Consider the following 14,283-nt stretch of genomic DNA (forward strand, 5'->3'; position numbering starts at 1 on the left):
TGGGATGTTTAACCTTTAGTCAAATTTGTGGCTTTTTAGCCACTCCCAGCTCCACATGGGATTTATGGATCCAAATACCTTCACAATTACCCCAGGAAATTGAGTGACTGGATGTTGGAAGGCAACTGCACAAAAACACGAGGTACAGAACTGGAGAAGTAGGAAAGCTTGGCCTTGCAGTGACACAGTACAAAATAGGCAATATCATCACATAAGATATAAAATGTTGTGTCCTCTGCCTTCAATCCTGCAGGATTTTAGCACTGATAATAAAGGGAAAGGAATGACTGGAGATATCCCTTCCGGGCAGATCCTTTGAGAAACAGGAGTTATTTGTCTAATAATTTGGTTCTGTTACCAAGAATATTTTAATATTTTATTAAAAAGAACACCCCATAAATCCATATTCTTATCTAGTATGGAAAATGTTTTCTTTGAAAAAGCCTGAAATCTCCTCAATGATTGATTTCTTTTGTGGTAGGTAGGTATGTTATGCCCTCTTAAAATTAAGGTGTGGTGCAGGAATTTGAATTTATGCTTGTTTTTGAAGAGATGTCAGGCATGACTCTTCAGACTTGCCAACTTTTTGCTGCAGATGGATTTACTGCTGAGTCATGAAAACAGCAGTGCTAAGGATTTTAAAATATGATTTGAAAGATTGCTTTCCCTGGAGATGTGTTTAAAATAGTTTAAAACAGTGCTTAATGTTGAAGGTAAAGGGCTGTGGAAATCCCTGGCAAATCCTCTCCTAAATTTACAGATGTGCAAACAGGAACAAGATGCAGATCTCAGAGTGATGCCATAAGGATACCGGGCGATTTATCTCGGAGCTGCCATCCTAAAAGAGCAGGAATTTCAGCTGGTTTTAGCACAGCAGCGGTACCTGAATGCGACAATAGATGGAGCTGTCTGCGAGAGAAGTAACCCTCTTTGCCAGCTCATTTTTCCTGCAGCTTTGAAAGCACAGCTTCGACACCCGGCCTCATTGTCATTTTCACGGTGCTGATTTCAGCGTGCCACGAAGGGCAGGCTGCAGTGGACTCCACTTATCAGTGGCCCATTTTCTATCTCACCCCACATTAAAATCCGGCAGAGTCAAGCTCCTGACACTTAACAGCAAAGCTGTGAAGTTATTACTGACAGAGAGTAGGTTTAGATGGGATATTGGGAAAGAATTCCTCCCTGGGAGGGTGGACAGGCCCTGGCACAGGGTGCCCAGGGAAGCTGTGGCTGCCCCTGGATCCCTGGAAGTGTCCAAGGCCAGGCTGGATGGTGCTTGGAGCAACCTGGGATAGTGGAGGGTGTCCCTGCCCATGGCAGGGGGTGGCACTGGATGGGCTTCGAGGTCCTTTTCACCCCAAACCATTCTGGGATTCTATGAATACAAATTCATGTTGTAATATGGAATCATGGAATGGGTCAAATTGAAAGGGACCACAAAGGGTCATCTGGTGCCACCTCCCTGCTCCCAGGCAAAGACTCCCCTCTCTTCTGAGAAAGATGGGTGCCATCTGATGCCAGCACTCCTGGCACTGCACAGACCATTCCACTGTCAAAACCCTCAAAATGATGGTGATGCTACCAGCTGGGGAGCCATCTGCTTCTTTCAATAGTGCTGCTTTTGATTGGAAGTCTCACGAGAAAATAACTTGTGCCCCAGAATCCCCCACTAAATGTCCCAGAACCCTGAAATCATTTGTGATCACCCTCAGACCATGTGTCACCCTTTCCCTGCCCTCTGCATGGAAGTTCACTTGTGTGGGGTGTGAAAAACTTGGAAGTTTCCTGGTGACCCCAGAGAGGCAGCAGGCTGGGTTAAAATAAAACCCCTACGACCAGAACCCATCTTTCCCATGAATCATCTCCCAGTGGAGGCAGCCCTACCGGGACACGCTGCAGCTCCGTCAGGACGCCAGCCATGGAGTGGCACTCGGAGTTCTCCAGGGCCACCATCTCCCTCTTGATCTCCAGGATGCGGCCCATGACCCCGTCCAGTGCCTGCCGAACCGCCGCCCGCTTCTGCTGGTGGATGAGATGGTCGTGGGCCTCCTCCAGCTTCCGCAAGATGTCCAGGTATTGGACGTAGGCAGTGGCCAACATCTTCATCGCTTTCTCGGGGTCCTCCTCGGGCTGGAGGAACTCCTCTCTCTCTCTCTGGAGCATGGTGTCCAGCTCTCTCTGGGTGTCTGCCCATATCTGGATGTAAGTGCTGGTTGGAAAGAGGGGAATTTTGTGTCAGCCTGACATGAAAGCAGGAGTGAGCACACAGCAACATGCTCTGTGGGTGTGGATTTCTCACAGAGCAAGCCTGGAAGTGTCAGCCATTACATTTACAAGGAACATTTTAACTACAAAGTATTTTGCAAACTATTAGCAGAAGTTTCTGGGTTTGTTTTATTAAAACAATCTTAAAAGTTTAAAGCTTTCCAGCTTCATTCTAAAAGGCTTGAAGCATCCTCCAAGTGCTTGAAGTTACAACCCCCAACAGTGCTAGGAGTTTTATTCAGCTGTGCTAATTGAGAAGATAGTTTAATTGAAAAGGTGTCTCCCTCCAATGCCTTTTAATAGGGGAAGGACTATTTGAGGCTCTGCACTTTTGGGATGAGGACCAATTCATGTTTCTAAACCTGTTCTGCCTTTCTGAAGTGGTTGCTCAGAGTTAACTTCAGGGTAAGGGTGGGGTTGGTGCCAATGCTGGAGTGGAACTGTGGGCTCTAATTCAAACGTGAGGTAAGGAAAATAATTTGATTTATTTCTATGGTAGCAACTGTTGCACTCCAAGGAATTGCTAAATGTCTGGTCTGGTGGCAGTGGGATTATGTGGCATGGAAGCTGTCACCTCAGGCCATCTCCATTTCCAGGAGCAGTAAAGCTGCTCACTTGGTAGTTTTGGTAGGAATAGGTGGAGTTCTGAGGTGAGCATGGACTGGCTGTCAGTGGCTTTTCATGGGAAAAGCAGATCAGAATGTCCTAGGGGATGAGCCTAAAGGAGCAAGAAACAAGCCATGAGGTTTTTATTCAGAGAAGGGCTCAAACAGCAGGTTTGTCATGGAAAGGTGTTAATAACATCTGTGGCAGTGAAGACACTTTTAGGTCCTGTTCTCTTTTGCCAGATGGAGACTCTTGGCAGTGATAAGTGTTACAAAATCCTACATCTTTGAAAATGCCTCTCTAGGAACAGAGCAAGGAAATTCCTTCTGCACTGAGACTTGGTTGTGTTGGGAGAAAACCAGTTCATTCACATTGTCCTGCTGAGGGGAAAACAGTGGCTATGGAAACAGGGACAGCTGACTTGCTCCTTAATCCTAGGAATCAAGGCCTCAATGGTGCAATCTAGACCCATCCTTGCTGAACCAAGTTGCTGATCCTAGGGCTTCTCAAAGAGGGATGAGAACGGCAAAATGAGAGCTGCCTTTCTCAGATGAGCTTTGAGAGCAGACCTTGCACTGAGGGAGTGTTGGTTTATTTATCCTGACCTGAAAGCTGGACAGATGTTAGCATTGTTTGTGCATGACAATAAATGCTGGAGCTCTGTGAGCTGATCTTATCACTCCCAGTCTTGGAGGTCAGAGTGACCCAAGGCTTGCACTGCCAGAGGGACGCGTGGGGTGGGACAGGACAAGCTCCAGCCCTCGTGTGCCAGGAGCGTGGGGTGCCCTGCACGCCCTGGGTGATGACAGGGCTGTGGGACTCCCCCGTGCAGTCAGCAAAAACACAACAAACCCAAACCCCGCTATTGAATTTGCACCATTAACGTTCTAAAGGGCGTATGATACACTTCAGCTGACCTGGCTTTCTGCAGGATGCAGCTGGCCTTGCTTTTCCTAATGCTTCTGCAGCCCACCCAGGTCTTTCCCCTTCCCTTTTTTCCTCCTTCATTTACATCCCACTTCACCAGCCGTATCAGTCAATTGCAGCAATTAACCCAGGTGCAGGAGATAAACAGAATAAACGCGGCAGAAGGGAGGAGATGGGGCCAAGCAAGGCCAGCATGGGCTGCAGCCAGGACACGGAAGGATGTGAGGCACGCGGGTTTTCCAGCGCGGGAGGAAACGGCGCGGTGTCCTGCGCACCTTGTACGATTTCTCACGGATAGGGCACAGCTTGTCAACCTCTGAGGAAGCCCAGCCCTGTGGGGTGTCCCCAGAGCCATCCAGCTGATTTATGAGCCCTGCGGATGCTGGGGCTGGAGCCTTTCCCGTGCAGGTTACTGCAGGGAGACTCCGCACGAGAAGTGACCGATTTACAATAATCTCCTCTCTGCCTCCTCTGACTGAGGAATGTCAAGTGGCTCCTCCTGCTGAGCCAGCTAATATCCAGTTTCTTTTCATATTGGGAATGGCTGGTGGAGGGAGGACAGGAGGGGGCAGGAGGATGTTACCATGAGGCACTGCAGACAGGACATAATTGCTTCCATAAAGCATTAGTTTATCAGATAAGCACAGGGATGATTGCAGGCACGGTTGCTGGGGGTCAGATGTTAAGACTATGGATATTATGGGATGATGGTGGCTTTTGCAACAGCGGCGTTTTGGGTACGTGAGGGCAAAAGAAAGGGTGGGCCCACTGGAAAATGAAGTGCTGAAGGAAAAGGTGGATGTGAAAGTGATAAATTTGTAGCCGATGTGTTCAGGGTCACTGACACCCTGGGGACCTGATCCCCACGTTTCTTAGGGATGGGTACATCATATACTAGACAGGCCAAGCAGAAATCTGATTTAAGTGTTGCACTGCTTCACCCTGATTAAAAACTAGAGGACACATCCCCAAAAAGGGATTAAAATGGTTATTCCAGGTTTTACTGGTGCCCAAATGTGAGCCCATCTGGACTAGTCTGAAGGGTGAGATGTGCCTGGTGCTTAGAGCTCCTTTTGGGGACTTGGCAGAACTGCTGTGAAGCAGAGGAGCCCTTCAGCTTTAGAGACAAACGTGCTCAGGGGTAGTCAGGAGGAGTAACTTCAAAGTTATGCCTTAAAAGCAAAGGAGAGCACTGCCTCTCCTTGCCTGTGAATCAGGCACTGTGTGATCCCAAAGTCCCTACTGGAATTTTTGCTCAGTGTCCCTTTGCATTAAGTTGTGAACTCCCTCAAAATTGCTTCCACACGCTGCAGGGGAAAGACAATGTAGCTTTGAATGCACTGGGGTTTTTATTTACTGTTACTGGGCCACCTTGTAGGCTCTGTTCTGTTCTCAGCTGTGTCTGTGTCCAAGGATATTCCATCAGATTTAGATTGGATTACAGGCTCTAACTCACCTATTAGTGCAGGTAATGAGCCTAACTTTCTAATTCAAGGCTTAAGAAAATAAAATCTTGGGAAAGAAAGCTGTCTCTTGATCTCTCTGTGCACACAGCACTGTAAGTAATGCTACAAATTGTCATAGCAACTCCTAAATAGGGGTGTTACGGGGAAAATAAGCAATGCTGTAATGGGATGAGGAAGAAGCACATCAAGTGACTGAACTCCAGAGTCCCCAGAGTGATTTCTGGCAGCTCACAGCTTGGAGAGAAGGTCAGAGCTTTAACTCCTCACTGATGTCCTTTCTCTTCACTCCCACAAAGTACAAACAGAGACTAAAACATGGGCTTAAAAATTTCTTTTGCCCATAGCCTGATTGCCAGCTCAAATCTCACTTTTATTGCTCAAAATAAAGCCTGCTCTCCTTATTTAGAGTGACGCTTAACAACACAGGGTTTTTCTCCTGCTGAAGTTAAAAAGAGATGTTTAAAATCCTGCCAAATTGTACATGCCTTGTTTTAGTATTGTAGGGCACTCTAAGTCTGCATGTTTGCCTGACCCATCTCTCCTAACCCTTGGAAAACCCTGTTGGTTTTGAGTCCAGCTGAGGTGAGCCTGCTCACTGGTGTTGGGCTGGTTTTAAGGCTGAAGCATGTCCCCCTTGGAAGGGTTTGTGCTGAGCATGCAGACTGTCCCTCAGGCCGCTCCTGAGTCAGGGGAAGAATCTGGCATCAGTGAGGTCACCTTTGTGTGGCTTTTCTTCTTCCCCCCCAGAGTGTCTCTGTGTTTTACCCGCTGCCAAAGGGAACACTACTGCTGTTATTCCAGGACATGGCACAGTTTGTCCCTAGATTTGTGCATGGGCTGAACCTTGGTTTCTGCCTGGTTTTTCTGGGCTGCCCTCAGGAATATCTCCTGCTTTCCCATGCTAAAGCTGCAGTAGTGCAGTGCTGCTGCTGCCTGGGTCTCCCTGGTTTATCCTGATGGATGGAAGGAAGTGAAAGGGAAAACATTTGACTCTGACTCCAGCTTTCCTCACCTCGTTTGGGAACTCCTGTGTGATTAAAGGAGCGCTAAATCGTGTGTGCTAAAACCCTGCTGAAGGAACCTCTGCTGGCCCTGCAAACCCACCTTGTATTTCTTTCTCAGAAACGGGACTGGGCTGTGCTGGGGGCTGGAGAAAGTGCCCCAGGGTTTGTGACAGCAGGGGGATGTGGAGCAGGGCTCGAGGAGCCTGCAGAGGACACACAGCCAGTGGTGGCAGAGAGAGAGGACCGAGATGCAGGGCTGGTGACAAGGAAGTGCACGCAGGGGCCACTGCTCAGGGTCCCCTGGCCACACTGGGAGCCTGACAGGTCAGGCATTGTGCTAAGCCCTGGGCAAACACGGGGGAGGGAAACCCTGCCCTGCAGCCTCTGGAAAATAAAGAAACAAGAGACAAAGGTTGGGAGGGGAAAGTGAGGCCCTGAGAGGAAAAAGGGTTTTTACTGCTGCTGCTGCTGCTTTTATTTTTCTTCTCTCTTTCTAAAAATCACCAGGCTTAGGATGACTGCTGGCTGATCCAGGTCAGCAGTTACCTGTTCCCTCACAGGTATTATAGGAGCAGCCCCCCCTTTTCTCTTCTGCCCTATTATAGGCAACCATTTTTTGTGTTGGAGCGGTGCAGGCAGTATCAGATCAGTGTGGCCTCCCAACACAACGTGTCTGAGTTCAAGAAGTGTTTAGACAATGCTCTCAGGCACAGGGTGGGGTTCTTGGGTGTCCTGTGCAGGGCCAACAGTTGGATCAATGGCCCTGGTGGGTCCCTTCCAACTCAGCACTGATTCTGTGAACCAAACTGACTGAAATGTTGTCAGAATTAATTGCTGATTTCAAAGCCTTTAGCCTGCAGTCTGGAGCAGTTCAGGCTCGTGAGCCTGTTTAAGCCTGCCTTGCTTCTAAAATAAGATTAGTCTCACAATTATGCCAAACTTCTCAGCTGGTGGTGAATGTGACTCTGCCAGGTGACTTTTTAAGTAGGCTTGCTCCAGCCACGATGTTTTACAGAGTTGGAAGCATTTGGGGGAAAATAAAGGATAAACCTCAGTAGGCTTTAGTTGTGACAAGAGAAGAAAACACACAGCCTGCTGGCATTGTTAACGTGAACAGCTCTGTGCTTCTGTCATCTCCAATTTCAGTCCTGGGTACTATGACAGAAAGTGAAGGGGGGAATAAAAGATTTGTGTGGCAGAAATGTAATGGGAAACCACAGGGAAGGCGAGGAAGCAGCTTCATGCAGCCCCAGCAGCAGCAACAGCAACACACCTCAGCAGGTCTCAAGCACCTGCTCCAGACAAACTCACAAGGTTGGCAGGAAAAAGAACAGTTTTCTTTCATAGGTTTTTTCAAAAACCAGTTTTCCTAAATGGCAAAGCAATTAAGGTGTAGGAAAAGCTATTTTGAGCTGTCAAATGCTCCAGAGGCTGCCCTCCTGTCCCTCAGGCTGCAGCTCCTGCCTGGGCCATGTCCTGGGCTGATCCCACAGTGTGGGCAGCAGGAAAGGGGGAATTCTGCCCCTCTGCCCTGCTCAGGTGAGACCCCACCTGCAAAGCTGGCCCAGCAGAGGAAGGACCTGGAGCTGCTGGAGAGGGTCCAGAGGAGGCACCAGGGTGAGCAGAGGGATGGGGCAGCTACATGGGGAAAGGCTGGGAGAAGAGAAGCTTTGGGGTGACCTAACTGTGGCCTGCCAGTACCTGAAGGGAACCTGCAAAGAAGATGGACAGAGACTACTGATAAGGGCCTGGAGTGCCAGGGCAAGAGGGGATGTCTTCCCACTGCCACAGAGCAGGTAAAGATGGGATATTGGGAAGAAATTTGTCCCTATCAGGGTGGTGAGCCCTGGCACAGGCTGCCCAGAGCAGCTGTGGCTGTCCCTGGATCCCTGGAAGAGTCCAAGGCCAGGCTGGATGGGGCTTGGATCAGCCTGGGATAGTGGAAGGTGTCCCTGCCCATGGAAGGAGATGAGCTTTAAGGTCCTTTCCCATCCCAAACTATTCTGTGTTACATGAACAGCAGCCTCCTCTCCTTTGCAAGCAGAATTTTTCCTTCCAAGCATTATTTCCCTATAACACACTTTACTGCTTCTGACAACAAAGTTTATTTCAGCTTTAACCCTCCTATGTAATCTTTTTCTTTTTACCCCTGCCTTCCTTAGGACAGGAAGGGGCAGTTACCCACCCAGCTGCCTGCAGTTCCATGCACAAAGGGAACTGGGTGCTGCTCTACCCCTGCCAGGAGCAGGGGGCTTTAGGCTCAAAGCTGACACCATCTACTCAGTTTCTTGGAAAACTGGGGCCTTTTCTTTCCCTGTTTGCCAGCACAAGTGCTGCTGGGATATTTCCACTGACAACGCTTTTTTCCAGAGGAGACACTGAACGAGTAATACACAAGGTCTTTCCCTACCTGCTCATTAAGGATGAAGGGAGGCACAGGAGGGAGTTGTAGCTTTGAGTCTTAGCTGTGATCAATTTGATCCTGTCTCTGATTTCCTGCTTTAACATAAGCAAGATGATGTGCTAATGCTCACCAGGGGTGGAAAGAGGGGCAAAGATGAATCTGTGACTGCTTGGGAGATGTATGAGAGAGAACATGCAAGGAATGCCCAGGAGGAAGCTAATAATTGTGGCGTTTGGTTGGAATTTGAAGAATATGGCCTGGGGCCAGACGCTGAATGAGGGGATAAAAAGAAATATTCAGCAACGGGCCAATGGCTGAATGAGGCTGGGGCCCCGTGGGAAGGGAATAGGATGTGATCACAGCATCAGAAACTGCATCGTAATGCAGCCACGGAACGTGAGGGGGGAGAGGAGAGGGGATTACAAGTTGCATTGACATTTTTTCACATGTGGGTGTTGCAACCTTAATCTTCTTCAGCTGAGCCTTGGGGATGTGATGTAAAACAGAGAGCTCTGCTTTGGTTGTTTCTGTTGGAAGTGGGAAGTGAGATGCTCGGGACCTTGTCTTAGATCAATATTTAACCAGTGAATTAATATAAATTCTATTTGTGACACGAGATTAAATTTTAAAGCGCTTTGATTGTTTAAAGCTCCTTGGTGGCAGTGGCAAATGTCTTGTAGCTGATTAAAACCTGGCAGGAGTGGTAGCAGTGCCAAGACTTGGCTTTGAACATGTCTGGACTAGGGCTGTCAGGGGCAAGGTAAGAAATCACTGGTCAGGATCCCAGGGGTCAAGGAGAGGGTAAACAAATCCATAAAAGAGGAGGAAACAGCAGGAAAACATAAATGCAGCAGCATCCCTGTGAATCTCCAGTGTCTGGAACAGAAGGTACATCTGCATGCAAATGCTGGGGCTGAGTGCTTTGGGAAGTGAGATACCCCAGCACTTTTTAATCACCCTACACTTAATGGCTTTGCTCCCTCCAGAGGGCTGAGACTGTCCCTAGAAAATCCCAGGCATGTCTGGACATGCTGACTTCTCCCTTGGCTGGCTGCTGGACTTAGTGACCCTAAGAGAACACTGCTGCTCTCTGAGCATCCTCCCTGCCCTGACACAGAGCTTGCTGAGGCAGTGGAATTAAATTTGCTGCTTTAGCCCACACCTCTGAGAATCACAGGACCTGGAGCATGGTGAACATGCCTCAGAACCTCAGAACAAGGAAAACTGTGTAGCCTTTCTGTTTCTGAAGAACCAAAGTTCTTTCTCATAATCCCCTTTCATTACTGTCTCTTGGTCTCACTGCCTTCAGGTAAGGCAGGTTGTTGTAAGCCACATGGCATTTAAAATACCTTGGACATGGCCTCAAATTGCACCAGGAAAGGTTTATAGAATAATAGAATCATGGAATGGTTTGGGTTGGAAGGGAGCTTCAAGATTATCCCACCCCCTGCCATGGGCAGGGACACCTTCCACTGTCCCAGGCTGCTCCAAGCCCTGTCCAGCCTGGCCTGGGACACTGCCAGGGATCCAGGGGCAGCCACAGCTGCTCTGGGCACCCTGTGCCAGGGCCTCAGCACCCTCACAGGGAAGAATTTCTCCTCAGTACCCCATCTTTACCTGCCCTCCTGCTTAAGGCCATTCCACCTTGTCCTATTACTTCATTATCTGTGTGAAACATCCCTCTCCGGCCTTCTTATCAACCCCATTTAGCTACTGGTAGGATACAGGACAGACTGGATATCAGCAAAATTTCTTCATGGAAAGAAGAAGGTGGTGGAGTCCCCATGCCTGGATGGATGTAGAAGCCATTGGATATAACACATGGGGACTTGGGTTAGTGCTGGCCTTGGCAGTGCTGGGTGAAGGCGTGGACTTGATGACCTCAGAGGGCTTTTCCAACCTAAACAACTCTGATTTATGGCACACAGCCAGCATAACCTCACTACAACCAACCACACCAACAGCAGCCTTTGAGATCCAACTCTGGTTCATGTTTAGGAAGGGCTGGATTAGCCCAGCTGTAAATCCTGTGCTGTGCACAGCTACAATGTCATTATAACAACCTGAGCCAAGGAGCTTCAACACCACACTGGAGTCCCAGAGCAGCTCCTTTTCAGAAACAGGATTGCATGTGTGTTTTTGTCATGTGTGGCGTGGGCACATGATCATATTTATATGGATTTGCTGTCCAGTGCTGGCAATGCCATAGGAAATGCTAAAACCCCTGTCTCTGTTAGAATTAAACTGAGCCAAACCAGTTGAAGCACAAGTATTTTTCCAGCTATGCTCAGTTTAACTCCTTTGGTGTTAATCTGGCTCAAATAACAGCAGCCATGATTCAGAGACTGAATGACAGATTCTGAGATAACTCTGAAGAAGAGGTCAAACACTGCTTTTGTGGATTTTTTTCCTTTCTTCCTTTATCTCTTTTCTTTTTTTTTCTTCTTTTAAAGAGCACAATTCAGATAACTCTCCACTACCTTGTGAACTTCACTTAACTGATTCCATGAGAGTGTTAGGCATGATTCATACAAGCCCTGTGTTGGATCCACCAGGGATCTAACCAAGCTTTCCTCCAGCTGGAGGCTGAGCTGGGTCTGTCCTTGGACACAGCCCCCAGACACTCTCTGCCCTGCCCTTGGCGATGTTGTTCTTCATCCCTCTCACCTTCCTCTCTTGAACCAAGGAGCTGCCTGGCTGGAAAGCAGTGGAGTTTTCACTCGTATCTGGCTGCCAATGTGTGGAGGCAGGAGTGGAGAAGAGAAAGCTGGAGAAAACAATCTCAGGGGAAACCTTATTGCTCTCTGCAGCTGCCTGAAAGGAGGTTGTGGTCAGCTGGGGCTCAGCCTCTTTTCCCAGGCAACAAGCACTAGGATAAGAGGAAATGGCCTCAAGCCAAGAAGGTTTAGATTGGTTATTAGGAAAACATTTTTCACTGAAAAGAGTAATTAAGCATTGGAACAGGCTGCCCAGGGGAACAGTGGTGCCACCATCCCTGGAAGGAGATGTGGCGTTTAATGATATGTTTTAGTTGAAGGTTGGACTTGGTGATTTTGCAAGTCTTGTCCAACCTTAACAGCTCTATGAAACCCAAGGTGTTGGTGACAAGGAGATCTGCTCTGGTTCTGAATTTGGAAGGATGGTTTAGAATTTGGGGAAGTTTTACCTGGCAAAAAGCTGTGAGTTTGGAAATGGGATACTGGGCAAAAGAAGCAGTGTGCTTTGAGGTTGGAACCACTGATGCCAGAGGAGGGAGACCATGGGAAAGGTGCCAGGAAAGGCTTTGCTCACAACCTGCTGGGACAGCAGTTTGGATATGGTCAGGTTTGGGTGTGGAGGAGCAGAAGGAGGTAGCAAAACTACCCCAAGGTGTTTTCTAATTTTTTTTTTCTAATGCACCATTATTCAGTGAACTTGAACAAGCCATACCCAGCTTGGAACTGGGAAAAGGAGCCTCCACAAACTGGGCTGTGCTGCTGGAGCTGGAAGCAGCAAACAGCACAACACTGAGGGATGATATTATGGAAGATGCTCACAATTTAGCTCCTAGCGCTATAGCACAGCAATAATAATAATAATAATAATAATAATAATAATACTTGCTGGGCTTGGAGCAATGTTTCTGGGGGAATGAGCACAGCTCTTTGCAGGCACTGTGATCCAATGCCGTCATTGCCTGGTTTTTGCAGACGAACTTGTAAAGCTTTGCCCTGTGCTAAAATTACTGAGGGGAAACAAGACACGACGTGGGCTGTAAGGGAGAGGAACTTTTTTTCAGTGGGTTTGAGTGAATAACATTAACATTTGCTTGGTTTTCCTGAGGGGACACGGTCGCTTCGTGGGGTGCGCCCGCCTCCCCACGGGCCGTGCCTCACCCCTCTGAGGGGATTTTCACGAACTGAAAGGAACCTTTTGAGAAAGGAACCTTTAGAGAAAGGAACCTTTTGCACAAAGGGTTTGGGTGAATAATACTAATATTTGCCTGGTTTTCCTGAGAGGACGCGGTGGCTTTGTGGGGGTACAGCCGCCCGCCTCCCCCCGGGCCGAGCCTCACCCCTCTGAGGGGATTCTCCCCCTCAGCCCCGCGCCCGGGCTACTCACGCCTGGGACATGCTGAGCGCCGAGAGGGAGCCGGGGGCGAGGGGAACCGAGCTGCACCGACACCGACACCGACACGTCCCTGGAGCCCCGCAGCACCGAGCCTGAGTCCCGCAGGGCCGGCACCGACAGCGGCACGGGCCCGGCCCGAGCGGCCGCGGCCGCCGCGTTACCCTGGACACGGCCCGGGGGGGCGAGCCCTGCCCGCGGCTTCTCCTCCCTGCAAAGGCGGCTCCAGCCTTTCCGCCTTCTCTTTCCCACCCTTTATTGCCTGCAGAATCACGGGGTGCTGTGGGTCGGAAAGGACCTCAAAGCCCATCGAGTGTCACCCCCGATATGGACAGGGACACCTTCCACTGTCCCAGGCTGCTCCCAATGTCCAGCCTGGCCTTGGGCACTGCCAGGGATCCAGGGGCAGCCACAGCTGCTCTAGGCACCTGTGAAATTCTTCAAAGTCACGCATTTCTTCTGTGTATCTGATCTAAATCTCTCCTTTTTTGCTTTAAAACCATCCCTCGTTGCTGTCAGGATCACACCACTCACCCCTTTAGGTTTTTTTTGCCCTGAGAGTTTCATTCCCAGCCCCCCATTATTTTCATCCCCATCATTAGTCTCCTTCATCCCCTTTCTTTGCCTCACTTTATTTTCCTTTTCTCTCCCTTTCTTATATCTTCCTTCCCCCTTCACCCTTTCCTTTATTTTCTTTCCCCCTTCATGTATTTTTCCTTTTCCCCCCTTTCCTGTATTTCCCTTTCCCCCCTTTCTCCCCATTCCTATATGTTCCTACTCCTTTCCTGTACTTTCTCCCCCTTTTCTTCCCCTTTCCTATCTTTTTCTCTTTCCTCCTTATTTTTTTTTTAACTTTCCCCCTCCCTGTTATTTCCTTCTGCCACCAAGGGCTTGTCCCTGTTGCATTCACATTTTTCCTCTTTCTTCTTTTTACTTCTTTCCCCAGACACATATTGAAGCAACTTTTTAGTGGTCTTCCATTCCTCTAACACTTAAAAAACTAGTTTAGAGGACAAGATTATAGCACAGATTTGGGGGGACATACACTCATCCACAGAGCCAGTGAGAAGGAAAAAAGCAAGAAGTTTGAGTGTTTTGCCAGTGATCATATTTTTTTGCCACAAATTTCTGTAGGCCTGCATTCCTTTTCTTTGTTCCCCCCCCTTTCTTTTTTTTTTTCCCTCCCCATTGAAGCCCCAGTTCACATAATTAGGTGAGACTCTTGGCTATCAAGTTTTTGAAATAAAGTTTCTAGCCCCCCCTGGTTTTGGAGGAAAAGCTTGAAAACATGAATCTTGAAGACCATCATAAAAGCATCTAAGGATATTATTTTTCAAGCCATATGATATTATTATTCAAGCCATATATGCCACCACATAATTTCTTTAAGTGAATTGGATCAGTGGGGGGTTTTTAGAAGAACTTGTTGCATTTTCTTCGTGCTGAGGTTGGAAAATGCTATAAAATCAGCTTGTAATTTTCAATGTCAATATCAAACACGCTG

The 14,283-nt window shown here is 48.4% G+C and overlaps 1 protein-coding gene across 6 annotated transcripts in view; it reads right to left on the bottom strand.

Moving 5' to 3' along the window:
• The window catches only part of IQCA1 (IQ motif containing with AAA domain 1), a 101,068-nt gene extending 88,144 nt beyond the window's left edge, over positions 1-12,924 (bottom strand). For 2 of the 6 annotated variants that reach the window (XR_010368915.1, XM_064433502.1), the window contains exons 1-3: positions 12,774-12,917; positions 11,340-11,486; positions 1,885-2,209 (exon numbers count right to left, since the gene is read on the bottom strand). Coding sequence is in view for 5 of the 6 variants with exons in the window: in XM_064433502.1 (XP_064289572.1) it covers positions 1,885-2,209; positions 11,340-11,486; positions 12,774-12,784 (483 nt within the window). In the remaining variant the exon portion in view is untranslated. Of the gene's footprint in view, positions 1-1,884; positions 2,210-11,339; positions 11,487-12,773 lie in introns of all 6 variants that reach the window. The other 4 variants (XM_064433504.1, XM_064433507.1, XM_064433503.1 and 1 more) reach the window with 4 other exon arrangements.
• Positions 12,925-14,283: the final 1,359 nt, after the last annotated feature.

Source organism: Passer domesticus, chromosome 10, assembly GCF_036417665.1.
Source record: "Passer domesticus isolate bPasDom1 chromosome 10, bPasDom1.hap1, whole genome shotgun sequence".
Lineage (NCBI taxonomy): Eukaryota > Metazoa > Chordata > Aves > Passeriformes > Passeridae > Passer > Passer domesticus.